General features: G+C 36.0%; 1 protein-coding gene across 50 annotated transcripts in view; it reads right to left on the reverse strand.

Moving 5' to 3' along the window:
- The window catches only part of si:ch211-51h4.2, a 458,725-nt gene that overhangs the window by 388,858 nt on the left and 47,005 nt on the right, over nucleotides 1–22,862 (reverse strand). For all 50 annotated transcript variants that reach the window (XR_015502345.1, XR_015502336.1, XR_015502339.1 and 47 more), the window contains exons 6-7: nucleotides 15,550–15,685; nucleotides 661–726 (exon numbers count right to left, since the gene is read on the reverse strand). Coding sequence is in view for 26 of the 50 variants with exons in the window: in XM_087273261.1 (XP_087129387.1) it covers nucleotides 661–726; nucleotides 15,550–15,685 (202 nt within the window). In the remaining 24 variants the exon portion in view is untranslated. The remainder of the gene's footprint in view (nucleotides 1–660; nucleotides 727–15,549; nucleotides 15,686–22,862) is intronic.

The raw sequence follows: 22,862 nt of genomic DNA on the forward strand, positions 1-22,862 counted from the left end.
GCTTTCTTGAACCTTTTTTCACCAGACTCGAACCTTGTCGACAAAGTCAACTCTGCTCTGCGTCTCAAATCCTTTAACATACGCTATGGATAAATCGCCGATGTAAGCGGTCAGCTGGTAAAGCGAAAAGGAATGGAATGATACCGCGTAGCATTTGTTTTAAAGATGAAGTACAGCCATACTCTAGCTACATAATTCGCAATCTCTGGAAATGTATAGGGTTACATTTTCAGAATGAGTTTATGTTGAACAAAACATTTTTTGATAGCAAAACCAAAACTTTACTTAAAACATATTTCAAAACAGCATTTTTACACCGATTAAAACCCCTCTCTTATTCATGGGCAGTCTAATAACTCATACACGATTATACTTTTAGAGTAATGACTTCAGAAATTATGACAACAGACATTAAAAGCTTCATTCGAAAACTTCCATAGAAGCTTTTAATGTTAAACATGATGTAATTAAAATTGAATCCGGTATGTTACAGTAAATATCAGAAAGTCAGAATGACCCCAATGATCATTTTAGTAGTTATAGCATTCCAATAGTTTCAGACAATTGTCATTAAGAATAACTTCAATCTGAATCAACACGATCAGTTCTACGTTCAATGCACTAGCCATTTAATTTCCACTAAATTATAAGGAAACTCACCTGGTATGAAGAAGAGCAGCGTAGGCCTCACTTCCAGCCAGGACATAACTGATCCCGATAGACACACTGTTGAAGACAAAGTTTCTTGTCAGCACTTATTTCAATAACCACAGTTTTAAACCCCATTTATCAAACAGAACATTCCATTGCTCCAGCATAAAGATGGACAGTGAGAATAAATCTTTAGAAGGTTAATTTTTCAAGTTTTTGACAAGTTAATCTTAAGAATCTTATTCCAAAACCAATAAAAATATGTTGAATTTAATGAAATCATGCACATACACACACACATCTATATCACATTTACAGTGTTGGGCAAGCTACTTGACAAATGTAGAGAGCTAAGCTATTAGCTACTCAAAATGTAGCTTAACTACACTAAAGCTTTCCCCGGGGAAATGTAGCAAGCTAAGCTAAAAGCTACATGGCAAAAGTAGCTTAGCTACATCTAAGCTATTTTTACAATTTTCATTTTTAAATCGAAGCAACTTAAATCCAAGTCAATCATATCTTAGTGATCAATAATATTAGTTAATAATATTCAATAATAGTTCAGTTCAATTATTTACTGTAAATAATATGCTGTACTAAACAGAAACACATTATAGTATATAACAGCTAAAACAAAAAATTAAATAAAACCAGGTGGTACACATTTAAAATACTAGTCATTTATAGTAAAGAGAAATATTTTTGATTATATATATATTTTTTTATTTTATTTTATATATATATATATATATATATATATATATATATATATATATATATATATATATATATATATATATATATTTTTTTTTTTTTTTTTTTTTTGTAATAAGCATTATAGGTGTTATAAATACTAAAGTATTTTTATTTTTTGAGCACAGCATCACACATTAAGTTATTGCATCTTAACATGTACTTCTCGAGCTATGGTCACAAGGAATCCTGCTTCAGAAATAACTACTCTCCCTCAGTTATCTTTCCATCAAGCAAGTTTCACCAGAGGTGTCAGTAACGCACCAAAAAGTTTGTTGTCGAACACCATGAAACAGGAAGAAGAAGAAATCATCCTTCTCCCTATCATATGGATTTACTTCCAACAGCTAGGCACTGGCCTCACAGCTCAGTGAATGTCGGTGCCGTCACTTTTTGATCCACGATCGGTAAATGTAGCTTGTGTGGACGCTACTGCGCTAATTGACTAATAAAATATCTTCGCTACTGAAAAGCTATTTGATTTAGAAAGTAGTGACGCTACAGCCTCGCTACTGAGAAATGTAGTTAAGCTAGTAGCGCCACTACTTGTAGCGACGCTACTGCCCAACACTGCACATTTATCAGTGGTCCCTAACTTGGGAATCAAAAAACAGATTTTATGTAAAGAATAGTACAAATAAAGAAGATACCAATCTAAAAGTAAAACAAATTACTAACTTTGCAGAATAAATCAAAATTTCTGCCTTTCTGTAAGCATCACCTACTGTTAGAAAGTGGATCAACATTTTCAGTCTGCAGTTCTTGTTCAGATCGTAGACATGATCATATAAAAGCAAAAGCTAGCATGCAATTTCAAACATTAGGTGGAAATAAACATTGTCCATTCTAAAAAAAACAATAAGCATCGTAAATGCACTGATACAAATGATTACACCAAATTATTCATTAGTTAATTTTTCTTCAGCTTGTTCAGTAACCCATTACTGAGAAACATCCTTAAACTCTTATTCACACAAATAGGGCCCTATCATACACCCGGCACAATGCGGCTCAGGGCACGACGCAATTATTGTTTGCTAGTTTCATTTGGCGCAAAAGTCATTTTGACGTTTTGCGCCATGCTGTTTAAATAGCAAATGCATTTGCACATATATGGTTGCCATGGCGTTCTGGTCTAAAAAAGGAGGCGTGTTGAGGCGCTTTGCTATTTTGAGGAACTTAAATAGATAGTTCAATAGATCAGATCAAAGCTGGTCTGTTGTCCAGCGCAGAGCGTGTTATTTGTGCGCCTCGCTTACACATTGCTTAATACACACAGGATGTACAGAAATACACAAATATCTTTACAAATGAAAAAAAAAAATATTATTAATATTAATGTTAAAATATTACAAAAATTATTATTTTCTAGCCTACATAAATATAAAAAACATACTTTTATGCCTTCTTCATCTCGTAGGGCTTTTTCTGTTTATTCATAACAATTAGCTTTTGTATAATGTTATCATTATTAGCAGTATTATTTATTATATGCATATTAATATTTGTTTGATTAAAAACAATCTTAGATTTGCCCACCTGTCAGGTTTTAGACCATATGGGGCACAGCATGTGTATTTGGATACAACTCAGGTTTTCATTACTTCATCACACTTCATTATTATTCTGCATTTATTCGTTTGCTAGCAAATGCGCTATGGCGGGGCACAACTAACTCTTAAATGGAATGGGAGATGATACTCTGATTGGTTTATTCTCAAAACACACCTATAACTCATTAAGAGAATAAGCTCAACCCTGTTAGACCATGCGCCATGATGCAAAGTGGATTTTTCCGTCGTTAAAATAGCAAAAGTGGATTCTGACACGCCCTTAATGCGTTTGCGCCCTGCAATTTGCGCATAGATCGTCAAAATGGAGCGCATACACTACAGCCAATTTAGCTTATTCAGTCAACCTATAGCACATGTGTTTGGATTGTGGGGGAAACCGGAGCAAACTCCACACAGGAAAAGCCAACTGACCCAACCCAGACTTGAATCAACGTCCTTCTTGCTGTGAGGCTAACCACTCACTGTATCGCCATTAAACCAAATTACACAAAGAAAAAAAATATGAATCATTTAACTAACATGTGCAAACACAAGGCATACACACACACACACACACACACACACACACACACACACACACACACACACACACACACACACACACACACACACACACACACACACACACACACACACACACACACAATATTTCAAACAATAACTAATTAAACAAAAAATATTTTGGCAAAACAAGGAGAGGATAATACAGATATGGTTAGCAAAATGACAGCAATTTTATTTAAAGGGTCACGAAACACCAAAACACATTTTTTGAGCTGTTGACAGTCGTATATGTGTCCCACACTGCTAAAAACACTATTAGGACACCTATATTTCACTAAAAAGTGTAAATTGGTTGTTTTTGCGTTATTTCAAGCAAATTTGTACTTCCTGTTTGAAACAAATTTTTGAAGCTGCGTCACGGTCATGACATAATAGCGTTGTATTCCAGCGTGCAGACTGGACGTCTGTGCCAGAGTGAGTCTTATTACGTCTTACAGTGTGACGCATTAATGCATGAGTAAAGCTTGGTTCAAACCAATCAGCGCGCTCTATTTTGCAACTTCATTAATATTCATTAGTGTCACTGTTTACACCAGAGACGCCACGTTGTGTTAGCAAAACAAGCGTGAAGTGTTGCTTTTATAGTTTGCTGCCATTAAGTTTTGTTTTCCTTTTCTCTCTGTGAGAGCTCAGACTCACGTGTGGATTAACAGTGTACGTGACGCTCTACAACAATAACTTACGTGTCTAAGGAGGATTATTGTTTACCTGAGAGCTGTTCTCATCTGCAAACGCTGAATTCCGGATATGCTTGTAGTCTCCTCTTAATAAAGACGCGGCTCTAGTTGCTGGTGATTGTCCTGTCTCTACAGATTTGGTAAGTGAGCGACCAGTGCTCTTTGTTTATATAGTTTGTTCGTATCGAATTAAGTTAACTATTGCACTGAGTGCAAACTTGTTAGCACCGCATTTTGTGACCGGAATAACACACGCGGCTTTCTGACGCTACCTGCTGTGTGCATCTACGTTTCCGGGAATTGCGGAGCTTTTTTTCTCTCATTCGCCGTGCGGTATCAAACATTGCATGAAAAATAAACGCTTAGAGCAGTTCCTCGAATCAAATATCGAGTTTGTCGCGAGGGGCATGAATGAATTCCCTGAATGAAAGAGCCAAACTGCAGTTAAAGTCCAACATTTAATAATCTGGCAAATAATTCAACTACAGATGTCCATGTAGGTTAAACACAATGACTGTAAAAAATACACCATCACTTTCTCGTGTGTGTATTTTGACTGAAACTCGCGCGTGCCCAAATAGACACTCCCACACCATCCCACTTTAGTTCCTCCGACACTCCCCCCTAAACAGAGCTGGACACGCCCGCTTTTCTGACTTTTTCCAAAGTAGAGGTGTGAAAACACCCTGCTGAAACGAGGGGGTTTCATGGCCCTTTAAAGAGAATTTTTATTTTGGGTGAACATTCCATCACCGTTTACCCTCATATCTTCAAAACCTATTTGAGTTTCTTTCTTGTTAAACACAAAAGATGATCTTTTGAGAAATGCTTATTAAAAGATGATGTAAGCAGGTCATCAAAAAAATTGGATACAATCATAAAATCGGAATTGACCATCAAGCAGCCTTAGAGTGCAGTCATGAGGCTCAGCTGTGTCCTCTTCATTTTATGCCTAATACAGACTCATGCTGACCAATCAGAGCCTTTTGAGGGAGAGCTTTTGGGGGAACTAGGAAATATAACAGTCGTTTTCATGTTAGCTGAGTAGCAGTATATAATAAACAGATATATGAAATATTTACAAGTGAAGCATGAGCACACATAGCTTTGCATCTTATAAACACAAGCAAGCCTTAAAAATATAAATCCCCTTTAAGAATTAGCCCAATAAATAAACAAGCAAGCAAAGAAAAAAAAAAGAGTTTTCAGAATATTTTTCATGCACAAATTGAACAAGCATGTCACGTTCAATGTTAAATGCTGAAACTCTTGCGTCAGTCAAACTAGCATATCTAGCTGTAGGTCAGAGTGAAAGAACAAATGAAAAAGACATGGCTGGAGGGAAAGAGAAACCTTGACTTGCACCATCACACAGGACAATGGAGTGTGGATCTGTGCTCCTTGACTGGTTATAGAACACAATCTGTCATGGAAGCACATTGATCAAGTGCTAAGCCTCTTGAACACAATGAGAAGTAAATCGATTGGATATGTGTTAGCCAAACCTGTCTAAAGGCTGATAACAAGGCTCTTTTCCATTCAGTTGCATGAGCGGGAATGCAGAGCGGTGCAACAAATGATGCCCTGTTAAGTGTCAGAGACATTTCTCATTAATGACCGCTGATGCTCCGACTGCCTCGCTGCACTTGATAAAAACCCAAACAAAACTCACGCAGTTTTGATTTCTGTCTTTAGTTTTGCAATATCATCCATAGAGGACGCAGGTAACAGTGCTCACAATGCCAAAGGGGGCAGAACAAATCGATTTTGCTTGAAAATCCATCAAAGAGTTTGATTTACGCTTGTTAAAATTTTATTTAAAGTCTTTTAAGTACTCAAAAACTTTATGTTGGCATTAAGTAAATAAAGAAGTGAAAAATAAAGTTATGGGATTTATTAACAACTCATATAAAAGCTATTTATAAAATCTATTTATTACATTTTGTAAGGACTTGGACAAAATCAAAATTGAGTTAGTGCGACACAATCTCACAGCAATTGTCAGCTTTTTGATTAATTGACTATTAATTAAATAATTGATTATTTGATTAAAATTTGATTAATTGATTAATAATTGATTATATAAACTCACCGGCCACTTTATTAGGTACACCTGTCCAACTGCTTGTTAGGGTAAATTTCTAATCAGCCAATCACATAGCAGGACCACTTTTTTAGACATTTTTTGAGGATTTAGTTTTATTTAGTTTTACATTTTATAGGATTTAGACATTTAGGCATAGTCAAGACAATCTGATGCAGTTCAAACTGAACATAAGAATTGGGAGGAAAGGTGATTTAATTGACTTTGAATGTGGCATGGTTGTTTGTGCCAGACAGGCTTGTCTAAGTATTTCAGAAACTGCTGATCTACTAGGATTTTCATGTACAACCATCTCTAGGGTTTATAGAGAATGGTATCCTGTGAGTGGCAGTTCTGTGGGCGCAAATGTCTTGATTCCAGAGGTCAACAGTTCAGGCTGCGGGTGGTGGTAGTGTAATGGTGAGGGGGATATTTTCTTTGCACACTTTGGGTTCATTAGTACCACCTGAGCATTGTGGCAATGCCACAGCCTACCTGAGTGTTGTTGCTGACCATGTCCATGCCTTTAAGACCACAGTGTACTCATTTCCTGATGGCTACTTCCAGCAGGATAACACACAACGTCATAAGCGCGAATCATCTCAAATTGGTTTCTTAAACATAACAATAGGTTCACTGTATTCAAATGTACCTAATAAAGTAGGCAGTGCATGGGCGTAAATTTGTAAAATCAAATTTGTAAATTTTAGTATGATTTACTTTTCCCCAATGAGTTGGGTTTAAGGGTGGGACTTAAGGACATGCCTCCTCTTAAAAATATTTTTGTTTCATCTGAATGTAGGCCTTCTATATATTTTTACAAAATTAGCCACTTTTTTTGTCAACAATTGATGTTTTCTTGTGAGATTACACTGGATGAGTAGAAAACAGGCTAACGTTTGTGAGGAAGTTTTTTGGAGAATATGCCAACCATAAATCAAATACATTGGAGTAACACATTACATTAAGGAGAGTTAATAAGTTTATTATGACAGTTTTATTACCAAGACATGTCATGAATATGAAGGAGAATCTATGCATGCTTATGTATTTGTCATGACCACTTGACAATATAAAGACAACATTCTATTTGTGACAACTACTATTATAATTGTGTCATTTTTTTTTTCTCCTACTCACATTTTTCTCAGTGGAACAAACTGAATTTGTTATTGCAGTTTTTCATTAAAAGACTCATACTACAGTATGTATGTCAAATAATTTTATAGAGCATAATAAATATATGTAATGGCATTTGATGATATATTAAAGACAAATTAAATTTGTACTGTACCTATGTAGTCATGGAAATTATAACTCATGACAATTATAATGGCCTCATGAAAATCATGTTTATGACAGATTTATGACAAGTTGTGATATCTTGGTAATGTCAAGTCGTCATGACAACGACATCTCAAACAATGTTATTTTTGCATGCAAAATGACATAACTGAACTAATAACACAATGACAGTTGTAATAAGAATGCATACCATCTCCTTCAAATTCATCAAATATTAATATTTGATTATAGGGATAAACCAAAGGAAGCAATGAAAAATATGGAGAGAAAGCTAAATCTGGAACATTGGGTAATTAATAACGGCCCATTTGAAGATGAGCAGATGGGTGGACATATTGGTGGCTAGTACAATAAGCGCCTGACCATTATTCTGCACCATTATTCCAGAGGTGAAATGTTAAAAACTGTTGTCCAAGGCAGTACTGACATTTCTCACTTAAGTGACACTGATTGTATAGAGGACCAGAGAGCATAGCGTGGATTAAATCCTACTTAATGCCCTGATCCAAAGAGGATGTTTGTGCATGCATCTCTACTGCAGCTCTTAAATGAGTGACTTCATTAACCTTTTTGTTGTTGTTGTTGATCTAAAAGTAAACATGATGATTTTCTTAGTCTAAAACAAGGGACTCAGTGACATTTTAGCTAGACATGTTTGTAACACAATTATAAGAGCCTTTTCTTTTGAAAAAAAAAAACATGAAATTATCGCAAATATTTGAGAAGAGATGAACAACAAATAATGTAAATATGAAACAAAATTGAGAGTTCAGATGCAAAAACCTTTAAGTGCCATCTGAAATTTCCATCAAAAATGAACTCAGCCTTCTTTGTTTATGTTGAGATATATCACTTTAAAGACCAGGAAAAGGACTTATTCTTTGACATAAAAGTGATATTACTGAACACACACAGGAGCCTAAAAAAAGCTCATTTTTGCATCTAAACTCTTTATATTATATAATAATTATTTTTAATATAATCATTTAAAATATTTGTAATTTATGTTTGTTATTGAATAATAAAAAAAAATGTAAATATGTTAACTTTTATTTTTAGTACTTTCTATATATCATGGTGTACTCCACTAATAAGTTAAAAACAAACAAAAATGATGGATTCTAAGTGGGCTACACACACACACACAATCACACACACACACACACGCACGCACGCACGCACGCACGCACGCACGCACGCACACACACACACACACACACACACACACACACACACACACACACACACACACACACAGACAACACAACACGTGCAGTACAGCGGACCCGGTAAATGAGGGAGAAATCCCTTCAGATTCATCAACACGCATGATCGCGTTCATCAAATTTGCTTAAACTAAGCGTTCTAGAGTATGGCTGTATTTTACAATCAAGGATTCTGACAGAGGAAAGTGAAGCAGACGCTTTACAAAAAAAGGGGAAACAAGTCAAACTTATGAAATGTGAGGGCTCATGGACGCAGCTTAAAGGCAGAGAATAGGGCTGTGGCTGTATTTGACAGCTCCCAACTTTTTTTTTCACGTTCACTACAGTACATTTACATGGACACCAATACTCCGCTTTAATGATTAAGTTAATACTGATTAAAAGTCTATCATGTAAGCAGCGATTTTTGATTACCTTAAAGGATCACGCGAGTCCCGAAATGTTGAGGTTTTTCTTTCTGTTCGCCATGTGGTATCAAATTCCATTGAAACATCCTGAATAAAAATATGCTGAACGAGAGTGAACTGCTGAACTGCAGTTAAAGTCTAAAGATTAAAAATGAAACACCCAAAATTACATGGAGAAACCGATGATATTACTCCAATTTCAGTCGTATGATTCAGACAAGAATACCGTATGGCCAACTCTGTCATTGTAAACTAGAGAGCATTAATACATGTGAACATGAAACTGTACAGAACATGAAATGAAACTCTGCTCCGCAGCTCCCCTACATTGTTTTCTGTACATGCTAAGCAACATGAACAAACTCTGAAAGGGGCGCCGGTGGAAAAAAAAAATGATGCTATATTGATGTGGACTTGCCACAGATGTATCCCTTCTAGACTTCAGCTTGTGTGATGGGATAACATGGGTTCATATACAGGATACTGCATATAGAATATGAGATGAAATGTGCATACTGAGCATCGACTGCAAAGATGATTAAGCATGCTTCTAACTGCTTTTTCAAACATTTCAAACTATATTCTGCTGAAATTGACTAAATGACTTAAAGATATGTTTGTATTTAAATAATTGACAAGGAGAAAATGCCTTCAGTGTTCAAATTGAATTGTTGGACAGACTAGAATATATATGTTTGACTGTACATCCTATTTGTAAACACATCAGAACGTCCACTACAGTTTCGGCCACCAATAGCCGACTCTATCAATATGCTTTATTTAAAGGTACCTGGGTGAATTTTAGATACTTCACAACATTTAGTATTGAGAGATCTTGTGCCACAGTGATGGAATATTATATTGATGTTTTGTGATTCACGGATTAACTGAGAATTTGGAATGCGTCACAATTCTCTCTGGAAATGATTGTGAGCTTAGTTTGGTTCTACATGATTACTATAAACATAGCTGACTATGAACACTCTTGGAATTTGCTTAAACGGTTTTATGAAATAATCAGCTTAATATTTTTATATATTTTTTCATAAGTGTTATGCAATATTAGCAATATTAGCAATGTGGCTGTTTGGAAAGCTTACAACACCATCTGGTAGTAAAATTAATCTTGGAATTAAATTAAGAATTAAATAAGGAAAAATTCTGAATCATTGCAGAACAATTATTTGATTCACAATGCATTGATGTATTTTCCCGTCTGCACTTAATTCATCCCTTATATTTGTAATGTTTTGTAATGCATAAATATCAATCATCATATAACAGAAAATCATATACGCACACATATCTGACAAATACCCAGTATATGTTGCTGTTGTTCACTCATAAACAGGAAAAATGAATGCAGCTTCTGTCTCTCAAGCAAGGTTAATGATCTTGACTGTTTACCTCAGACCACTCGTTTATAAAAGAGCTTTTGACTCGGAGCCAGTTCACCATTAATGTGAGCTCACAAGGCCAACATGATGTTAAAATAAAATTTAAGAGCCCAGAAAAAAAGTACAATAAGTTTACAGGTCAAGGCAAATTACAACCCATAGCAACAACCCTCTGTGCGGAATTTATGAATGCTATTTTGTGTTTCAAGGCTATAAGTTATAGCCATAAGTTATAAGGAACCCTATACAGCTTGATGCTGCAAATAATACTGAAAGGGAACTATTTTTTAACAACAACATAGCACATAGCGGAAAAGGGATTTTTTCTTAAGCATCCATTAATGGATGAATAGTAAAATATGTTTTCACTCCTTTTATTACCCCTTCTATAAAGCAGGTCGCACACCAGAAGCGCCGCGACACGGCGCGTACATGACAGTTTAAAGTATCACACACCAGACGCGCACATTCGAATGATATTTAACATGAAACTAATCAGATGGCGCTCTGTGGCGCGGCAGAAAAATGAACTGTGTCCTGAGCCGTCGCCGGGCGCCGCCAACTTGCGGCGCCGGTGTGTGTATCCTGATAGAAACCTATGTTTAGAATTCTAAAATACATGGCGCTGCGTGGCGCTGCGCGGCGCGCCGCCGAGCGGCGCTTCTGGTGCGCGACCTGCTTTAGGCTGTTTATGCTACTTTGGTTTCTTTCTAGCATTTATTTTATAATAATGAATTATCTAAACTGTAAGAAAAAAAAAATAAATTCACAGTTTTGACAGTGTAACGTAAAAAACATAAAAATTGTGGAAAAATGTAAAGTAGCGCTTCATGCCGAATCAAATCATCATGGGGCTCTATTTTGACGTTCCATGTGCAAAGTGCAAAGTGCAGGGCGCAAACGCTTTTAGGGTGTGTCAGAATCCACTTTTGCTAATATAAGGACGGAAAAATCCGCCTTGCGCCGTGGCGCATGATCTAAATGGGTTGAGCTTATTTTCTAAATGAGTTTTGAGAATAAACAAATCAGAGTCTCATTTCCCATTCATTTTAAGAGCCAGTTGCGTCGCGCCATGAGCGCATTTGCTTTCTACATGACGTAAAGTAAGTGTAAGTGGAAAAACTGAGTGTTTCACTAGCAAGAAAACAGTTAAACAGAGCATCTACAGCGCGAGAATGAGAGATAAGGCATCTCATTATCTACTTTCACTTTCGCTCTCATGGATAGGGAAACCTTGTACGTACAGATATCCATTAGCCTATACATAATTAATTTCGTTTGTTAAGCGCAAATATTTGTTTCAAAACTATTTCTGAATTCAGTTGTAATTTCCCGCAAACAAATAAATGAACAATAATAATGTAGTGTTATATCCAAATACACATGCTGTGACCCATTATACAAAAGCAAATTGTTATGAATAAACTGAAAAAGCCTCCCAAGAAGAAGGCATGAAGGCAGTGGTTTTTAAATTTATGTAGGCTAGAAAATAATATGTTTTGTAATATTTTAATCCTTTATATTTATATCCTATCCTTATTATATCCTATATATCCTTAATATTTTTATTATTTTCATATGTTTACATTTACATTTACATTTAGTCATTTAGCAGACGCTTTTATCCAAAGCGACTTACAAATGAGGACAAGGAAGCAATTTACACAACCAAGAGCAACAATGAATAAGTACTAAAGGCAAGTTTCAGGTCTGTAAAGTCTAAGAAGGGAAGTGTTAGTAGTTTTTTTTTTTTTTTTTTTTTTTTTTTTTTTGTACAATTAGTGTGATATTCAAAGAGGCAATTGCAGCTTAGGAAGTGAAGTGGAGACTAAATAGTTGAGTTTTTAGTCGTTTCTTGAAAATAGCGAGTGACTCTGCTGTTCTGATGCAGTTAGGGAGTTCATTCCACCAACTGGGCAGATTGAGCGTGAGCGTTCGCGAAAGTGATTTTTTCCCTCTTTGGGATGGAACCACGAGGCGACGTTCATTCACAGAACGCAAGTTTCTGGAGGGCACATAGATCTGCAGAAGTGAGTGCAGATAAGAAGGAGCAAGGCCAGAAGTCACTTTGTAGGCAAACATCAGAGTTTTGAATTTGATGCGAGCAGCAACTGGCAGCCAGTGCAAACGGACTAGCAGCGGAGTGACATGTGCTCGTTTAGGTTCATTGAAGACAACTCGTGCTGCTGCATTCTGGAGCAGTTGAAGAGGCTTGATAGAGTTAGCTGGAAGCCCGGCTAGTAGAGAGTTGCAGTAATCCAGTTTGGAGAGAACAAGAGCTTGAACAAGGAGTTGAGCTGCATGTTCAGATAAGAAGGGTCGGATCTTTCTGATGTTATAGAGTGCAAATCTGCACGATCGAGCAGTTCTAGAAATGTGGTCAGAGAAGTTTAGTTGGTCATCAATCGTTAACTATATATTTGCGTATTGGTCTACATCTTGTGTGTATTAAGCAGTGTGTAAGCGAGGCGCATAACTAACGTGCTCTGAGCTGGACTTTAGACCGGCTTTGTTTTAATCTATTGAAAAATCTATTATAGTTTCTCAAAATAGCAACGCGCCAGCAATGCGCCTCAAAACACCTTCTTTTTTAGGCCAGAAAGCCTATGGGCGCACATATGAGCGCAAATGCATTTGCTATTTAAACAGCGTGAAGGAAAACATCAAAACGACTCTTGCGCCGAGCTGAAACTAGCAAACAACAATTGTGTCGCACCTTTCGCCACATTGCGCTGGGTGTATGACAGAGCCCATGGTCTAATATCTGTAAATATTAAACTGCAACAGACTATTTTAATATGTAGTTTGCTTGTAAATAAATAGAACTAATTCTATCATCTCACTATGAGAAAATTAACACACTGACCACTTTTATTTTACTATTGTTTGATAGCTTGATGAGATGTACAAATATATAGTATTCATTCATTACTGTATTAAAGAATGCAATTTTTTAACAAAGTAATTTTTGCTATTTTTTCTCAGGGCTCCACTGCTTAATTATAAGACTCTTTTTTGATGGTATTCAGCTTATGTGGCATTCATTAAAATAATAATGACTTTATCAAACTATAAAAAAAATTAAACAGATTTCACAGTTTAGATGCAGTGTATTTTTTTTCTATTATTATTCAAAAGCTAACAGCATAACACTGAACAGCAAATACATAGGCCCAATCCCAATTCTATTTTTGTACCCCTACCACATCCTCTTAGCCTTCAAACAGAGCATGAAGGGTGAGGACTTCATAATTTACTCCTAAGAAATTGGACAACATCGTGATCTCTGGCTTCATTTATGATAAGACAATCCTGACTGCTGTAGTTATTCCAGTTGCGTTATTTTTTTGGTATTTATCTTCAGGAAATCACTGAAGGCATATATCACATTATCATAAGGATCTAATGTGGCAATAAGATCGTAACTTTGCTGTGTATTTACACCGTGGCCATTATTATTATTATAGCAGACACTGCAAAAGGCTCATTCTCAACCACTAGACTTTACTGACAGGGTATTTGAGTGTCATCGAGTGTCAGAACATTGTGGGATACTTGAGTTATAATTATGGATTATAGATAGTGAAATTTACCGGTTTTTATTTTAGCATTTTTTAAGCATGAAGGTAAAACACAAACACAATTATGAATCTATTAAGACATATGTTTGTTTGTTGTTTGTGGATTTGTTTGTAATTTGTGGAACTCCTGACTTCCAGGTGCAGCTATGCAGTTGTGACTGGTGTATTCTGAGATTTTATTTTTTTTTATTTCTGAAAAATCTCTCTTTTGAGGGCTATCTAGGGCTATCTCAAAATTTCGATCGACTTCAATTTAAAATTGAAATTGTGACACCCTTACTAATTATATCTAGTTTGCTTGTAAATGAACGGCACAGATTCTGTCATCTCATTACTTGAGAAAATTACTACATTGACCAATTTTATTTTAATGTAACTTGAAACTTACATAAATATACAGTATATTATTGTTATTTTTATCAATATTTATCATTTATTTATTAATTACTGTATCAAGAAATACAATTTCTGTACAAATAGATTTTGCTAGATTTTTCTTAGGACTTCACTGCTATTATTAAATTATAGATTTTTATTGGTTACATTCAGCTTAATCACAGCCAAACTTCACAGTTTAGATGCACTGTAATTTTACAGTATAACACTGAACTTTAAATGCATGTCATATTGAAAAATGATTTAAAATCAAGTGTTCGAATGCACCAAAATTCCCTCAATCACACACAATTTTAAATCCCCAATTGTTAAAGACACAAATAAAACATCTATAGTTTTGCTTATCTATATATTTGAAGGTAGCACTTTTAATTTTGTTCATCTAGTTGTATTCAAACGCAGGATTTGCCATCTTGCAAAAACTGTGTTGACTGTAAAAAGAAACCAAATTATTACAGTATCAATGCTAGGCTTATGTCTTATTGTTGTGTTTGTCTTGTTCCCAGAACAATTGCTGTGTAAATTGTATTGGTCAGTAAGACAATGAGCAGGCAAGATATTCTTCTCCGATCAATATTTCATTATCTTTTTATTGTTTACATGAAAGAAATCCATGACTACATTATGTAAACTACTTGTAACTATTCAAATAAACTGTAATAATGTGAAAAACGTTAACTGTGTCTGAATAATACTTTGGTTTGACCATCTATACTGATCAATTTTCAAATCAAGTTAATTTTGCGGGTTCCATCTATATTCAGTGAAGCTGTTCTTTGTCTTTCTGGTGAAGCTTGCAAAGCAGCTCTGAGATTAGCATGCTACGTACGCAGAGACTAGCATCCAAAACAACAACATATGCTGGTGGTCAGATGTGCCAGTCTTTTCAGCAGGATGTTTTAGCCCTCAAAAGGATGAGAATGAAAGAGACTCACAACTGAAAGAGGAGAACAAAGTTAAAGGCCCAGCTGGTGTGTTTGCCCAGGAAGAAAACTCCCAGCACGTGCAGATTTGGCTGGAGATCCTCATCTCGCCTCCGTGCTGCGACGTCCCTCTGCAGAAGACCCGCATCTACAGGGAAAAACACACAGGGAGACGTCTTATCAGCATCCATCTCAGAAGGAAAGGACTGACAAAGGAAACAGCAACAGAATTTCAGTTAACATGAAAAGGTTTGGTTTCCTGACATCCGCATTCAGAAATAGCTGTAAACATGAAACAAATAATAGGAAGCAATGTATATCATTTTCATGCTACCCTGTGTACACTACTGAACAAATGCTTTGCATTAGTTTCTAAAAATATATTATAACATATACAACATATAACATAAATATTATTATTAATAAAACATTCTAGTAATGAAAAACAATATTAAATAAATCAGGAATAACATTGAATATAAGTCATTTATTTCTGTGGTGGTCAAGCTGGATTTTCAACATCATTACTGCAGCATTCAGTATAAAATGATCCTAAAAAAATCATTTTAACCCTCTGAGGCCACCAGATCACCACAGCATGTTGAGATTCCGTTTTTCTTATTAGTTACAAAGACATTAGGAATACTCTGTTGATTTTGTCCATCTTACAGGCCCCCAAATCACCTCAGACCTCAGAGAGTTAAAAAAAACCCATCAAGAAACCTATAAATCTATCTAAAGCAGGGTTGTCCAAATTCGGTCCTAGAGGGCCGGTGTCCTGCAGATTTTAGCTCCAACTTGCCTCAACACACCTGCATGAATGTTTCTAGAAAGCCTAGTAAGAGCTTGATTAGCTAGCCCAGGTGTGTCTGATTGGGGTTGGAACTAAACGTTGCAGAACACCAGCCCTCCAGGACCGAGTTTGGACACCCTTGATCTAAAGTGTTAAGAAACCTACCGACCAATCAATCAATCAAATCACTTAATCTTATCTAATCTATTCATCCATCCATTCATCTGTCTAAAATACAGACTATATGTTTTTGTTATTTTTGATCAAGTAAACAGACCCTGTAGAATCATATATGCCTTTTTGTTTTTCTTTTCTTGATAAACAGAGTAGTCTCTTAAAAAACAGCAAAATTGCAAAATCACCTTTTTTCGATCAATTTAGTGTATCCCTGCTGAACAGAACCATTTATTACTTTGGAAAAAGAGGGAAACAAACAAGCTTTTAACCAATTACAGTCATTTCATATCAAATCCATCTTTGATGGAAGCCATTTACAAAAATAATAATAATAATAAATAAAACAAAATGCTCAAATGTTTGGCAAAAGCCTTCAATACAGTCCATTCCCATTCGATTTCAAACTATTGTGGACACTCAAAAAAAAAAAAAAAGAAAAAAAAAAGATTTTTGCTGCTTGTTCAAACTACTTGAATAAAATGAGCTGCAACAACATAATTATGTAGAGTGTTTTGGAAAACCTAATTGTTTGATAGGGCACATATGATGAAAATTTGGAAGCTATTTGGACAGAATTGTGTGCATGTATAGTGTGTCCACAGTCAAATTGGAGTGATAGAAACACAATAAGTCTCTTTTAATTTCCTGACATTAAAATAGGATCCAAATCAATCCCATTTTGAGGCCGACCACAACGTGACGAAGAAGTTCAGTTTCCCCGCAAACCAAATTGATTGACAGCCACGTAATAACATGTCTCCATAGTAATGCATAAAATCATATCAACAAGACAGGCAAAGCAACTGCGACTAAAAGATCTGCTCAGCTCTCTGTGATCATCAATCATCAAATGTGATCAAGAATGAGTTTTACAAGTTTAAAGCGTTTTTAAAACAGTGTATGCTCGTAACAAATTTACAGCGATTTTACCGTCTTTATCCCCACAGCCGCAAGTTATAAAACAATTATAAAAGAAGACACCTCAATCCTGGTTTGTAAACATTAAATCAGATTTATTTTGAACATTAACATAAAGGATATTGGATATTAGCTGTATCCTGTCACATTTGACGTGCAAAAACAGTGCAGTTACAGTTTTTCTCAGTCGCTTTGGTGCTTTTCTCACAACACTAGTGCATTTCTGCACAACAGTAAATGCATTTCTCAAAACAATTAGTACAAACTGCAAAACCTAGCTGATAACCTGCAAAAGTGCCTCACATGCTCAAAATGAATAGTTCATTCTTCAAAAGCAAGTATTCATGTCAATAAACGTGTCAGTTTCATCAAAATGAAAAGTCCTGACACCATTGTTTATGAACAAGATAGTCAAATGTCTTTGTCATGTTTTCATTATGAGTTTACTCTGGACATTTTTTTAATGCAAAAAGTCAGATTTTGGTGACACTTCCTGAAAATGCTCTAGCCATTTGAAAACTACAGTAAAGTTAGACATCACTGCATTTAGTGAGGTATCTGAGTACAAGACACTGAATATGTATGTTTCACATTTTTACAGCATTTGCTCTTTACAATTTTAATGTATTCACAGCATTGTGCCAAAGAATAAATACACCCTTATTTAAAACAAACATACACTTTCTTTGGGTAGAGCTGTGCACAACAGTAAACAATATTGCAGAACATATTGGAACTGAACCTACAACATACACAGGTCTGTAAATCATTCATGAAATTTTATATGGGATGACTATTCAGCATTTACACGTTTAGTTAATTTTGACTGACATGACTTAAGCAAATGATAATGTTCTAAATAGCAGATAGTTGTATGAAAGCAATTGATGCACGTCCAAAAGCATTTGCAATTTGTTGGAAGGAATGAGAAACTGCTACTCTGATGTGCACAAATGACTAATTGTTTTGAGAAATGCATTAACTGTTGTGCAAATGTAAATAGTGTTGTGAGAAATGCACCAAAGCCACTGAGCAAAAATGTAAACAAGCGCATTGTGTTTGTGCGCGTGTATGTGCATAAACTTTGTAACAACATTGTGTGTGTGAAAGGGTCAATAAATCATTCCGGATGCACCTATTTAAGCACACGAATGCGTGTGTCATTTAGGGTGCTTTCACATCTGTAGTTCTCTTCATTTGGTCCGGACCAAGGGTAATAATTGATACATTGTTGCATCTTCTGCCGTCTTTGGGTCGTTTTCAAACCACACTGCTGGCTTTGGTCCGAACCAGTTGAAACGAACCAAAATGCAGTCATCTGACAAAATCCACATCTCTCATTGGCCAGATGTTGTTGAACATATTTCCTAAACTGCTTATTGATTGGTCAGAATTCACGTGCGGGAAAATGCCAGTGAACTCCCGCAGGTAAACAAAACCTTTTACTCTGGAGGGACGACTGCGCTGGCTGATTGTATCCCTGCTTTAGACAAACTACACATTACGAAAATGAAACGCGGCCACTTCTGGCAAACAGCGTTTAATGCATGGCTGGTCACTTCAGGAGGAGGCGTGAATTAATTTAGCTAAACAGCGACATGGTCATCTTGCGGAAATATTACCAACGACCCATCAGGTAAAGTTTTGCCCTCTCTCCCTCTCTGTTGGTAAAGCTCTATCAACAAATATTTTCCCTCCATATCCCATAATGCACAGCGCATCGGCCTATGGCAGCTGAATTAGTCCAAAACGCGCAGCACTTTTTGCGGTTGGACCTGTTTTAGTACGGATCATATTCTCACCACAAACGAACCACTCCAGGGTTCGTTTAAAAGTGTACTGAGACCACCTCTTCAAGCAGGTCTCGGTACACTTATTTGGTCCGCTTTTGGTGCGCACTCGAGTACGATTGGTGCATTCACACCTGCCCAAACGAGCCGCACCAAAAGGGGAAACAAACTCTAGTGCGATTCAATCGAACTAAGGCAGGTGTGAAAGCACCTTTATTCATTCAACTGCCACAAACAAAATGGCGTTTCATAGCGACCACCATCATCATACTGCATCATCACAACACTAGGGTCCTTAAGGAGAAAAATAAATCTTCAGCTATACACGGAGCAACAAAAAAAGCATTGTGATTACATCAACCATACAACTTAGTCAGGAAATACTGACAGCAAATGCTTCTTAAAAGAACTGTATACAATTACAACCTATGGTGAATTGTGTACTAAAAGGATTTGTGTGTATAACTATCACCCCAAAATACATCAAATAATCATTGGGAAAATGATTCTTACTGTAACATTTCTCACGAACATTACATGAGATCTGCTTCCTTCATGTCTGTCACTGTGCTGTTTATCTGACGCAGCCAAGGTGAATATTGAGGCACACCCTGACAGACATGTGGAAACGGTGTGCGGGGAGAACTAGCATTAAAGTTACAGGCAACAAAAACAACTACAATGTGTTCAAAGCAGAAAATTCCAATGTTTAGAAAGGCATAATAAATAATCTGATGGGTGTTTTGAGCTGAAACTTTACATACACATTCTGGAGACACAAAAGGCATTTCTTAAATCTTGAAAAAGAGGTACAATAGGTATCCTTTAAGTTCAACTTCAATTAAATTGCGTTGACTTAATAGATTTGTGTTGCCACAACAAGAATGAATTGTGTGGAACCCTGCATTTTTTACAGAAAAGCAAGACACCAAAGTCTTGAGGAAGACCCGTTTATTTCCCATAAGAAACAGTTATTAGTTGACAGCATTTCCAGTCCAGCGGCTAGAACAGATGGTCCTGACAAGCCTCTATGTGTCTGCAACAAGTGAGCAAACCCATCCTTCAACCCCTCCGAGGAGCCACACATCACTCCTGACGCCAAGCTCTGCCACAACGCCACGCCACATACGACTTTCACACACTAAATATTGCATCGCTGCAGAGATAAATGTGAAAAATGGAGGGAAGACAGAGGTGAACGAATATGGACCGAGATAAGAGAAGAGCACAGCAGTGAAGAATCAAATGTGGAGCAGCAGGAATAATTCATACTACGGCGTTTCTCTTCAGGCCGTAGAAGTAGACACATATCCATAATACTGCACGCGCACGCGCACACGCACACGCACACACGCACACGCGCACACGCGCACACACACACACACACACACACACACACACACACACACACACACACACACACACACACACACACACACAGTCTCTCTCTCTCTCTCTCTCTCTCTCTCTCTCTCTCTCTCTCTCTCTCTCTCTCTCTCTCTCTCTCTACCATAAATCATTCTTCGTAGGGCAGCTCCACTCAGTTCAGTGGTAAACAAGAGAGTCTCAATGCTGTCTACAGCAACAAGGGCAGCTTACGACAACTACAAGAGGAAATCACAGAGAAATTGGGGAAATTGGGGTTAGTTGTCAAACTATTTACTAGAGTTGGAGGTTTTGTACATTATATAGTGAATTAAACATCAATTAAAGAAAAGGTGTTAAATTCATGCATGGAATTAACACTGAACTGACTCAAGAATAATGGCATTGCTTTTAATGACTGAATGTGTTTGAAAAAGAAAACACTTTACATTGTTATTGTTCTGATCAGAACCAAGGCTGTTTCAGACTTAAACTGCAATATAATGACATTTTTGCCTTTTAGAGCTGAATCTGAATATTCATTATAGTCCAGTTTCCATAATTGACTTGATTATTTTCTTTGAAGCTGCTTTGTAACAATCTGTATCACTGCTGTATAAATCACACACACTTGCAGACATACAAATGCACACATGCACACAAAATAAAATTAGGCATGTCACTGGATGACAGTGGTTTGTTCTGTGGCCAGTTGGGGAAAAACAAAAAAACCTTAAGGTAATCTTAAAGGCTAATAATATTGACCTTCATATTGACCTTTTCAATTTTAAAATTAGTTTGGCTTTTACTAAAACTAAAGAAATAAGATTTCTCCTGAAGAAAGACACATAATAAGAAATAATATAAAAATTCCCTTGCTTTCTATTAACTGGGAAGCAAAATATTTGAAGAAACAATTTGATAAAGATTATTATTTTACTTAAAAAAAAAAAAAAACATAGTTTTGCCTTCGACTGTTAATATGCATTATATTATACATTAACTATTAGACCTTAGTATTTACATTTATATTAAATACAAATGCATTCATAAAAGGAATACATTTTATTTTCAATAATATAATACAGTATAATATAATATAATATAATATAAAATAATATAATATAATATAAAATAATATAATATAATATTGTATAATTTAATATATTATAATATAATATAATATAATATAATATAATATACCTGACAAAAGTCTTAAGGCCTATCCAAGTTTTAGGAACAACAAATAATTGTTGTCTTCTAGTTGGTCATTTGGTATCAGAAGTGGCTTATATGAAAGGCGAAAGCTTCTAGATTATTCTAATTTTACCAAAATAAAATATGATCATGCCTTGTTTTTGAATTATTTCATTAGGACAGAAAGTTCAGACTTTGCTTAGACAAAAGTCTTGTCACTTAACATAAATAATGTAACAGTATAGAATATACAGTCATGAAATAATATTGTGTATGACTTCTATGAGCTTGACGGACTGCATGCACCTCTGCAATGACTCAAATAACTTATAAAATTATCTGAAAAGGCAAAGAAAGCGTTCTTCCAGGACTTCCAGGATTCTTTGGATTCATCTTTCAATGCTTCCTTCAATGCCACACCAGACGTGCTTAATAATGTTCGTGTCTGGTGACTGGGCTGGCCAATCCTTGAGCACCTTGTCCTTCTTTGCTTTCAGGAACTTTGATTTGGAAGCTGAAGTATGACAAAAAGCACCATCCTGCTGAAGATTTTGCCCTCTCCTGTGGTTTGTAATGTAATAGGCAGCACAAATTTCTTGATACCTCAGCCTGTTGATGTTGCCATCCACTCTGCAGATCTCTCGCATGCCCCCATACAGTATGTAACCACCAAACAATGATTTTTCCTTCACCAAACTCGACTGATATCTGTGAGAATTTTGGGTCCAAGTGGGTTCCAATACGTTGTCTGCAGTATTTGTAATGATTGGGAAGCAGTTCAACAGATGATTATTGGGAAAAATCTACCTTCTGCCACTTTTCCAAATGATCAACTAGAAGTCAAGTTTTTATTTGCTGCTTTGACAAATGGGATTGACAACTAGACTTTTGTGAGGTAGTGTAATATAATATTATATCTTTAAATTAATTACCTAAAGTACACACACCTTTATTTGTTTGTCTATTGTTGTTATTTGGAGTGTTAATTCATCTACCAAAGCACTATTAAACTGCTCTTTTTATTATTGATAAATGCTTAGCAGATTTTCTTTTACTATAAAACATCTAGAATAAAACACAGAATG

Source organism: Danio rerio, chromosome 11, assembly GCF_052040795.2.
Source record: "Danio rerio strain M-AB ecotype USA chromosome 11, GRCz13ab, whole genome shotgun sequence".
Classification (NCBI taxonomy): domain Eukaryota; kingdom Metazoa; phylum Chordata; class Actinopteri; order Cypriniformes; family Danionidae; genus Danio; species Danio rerio.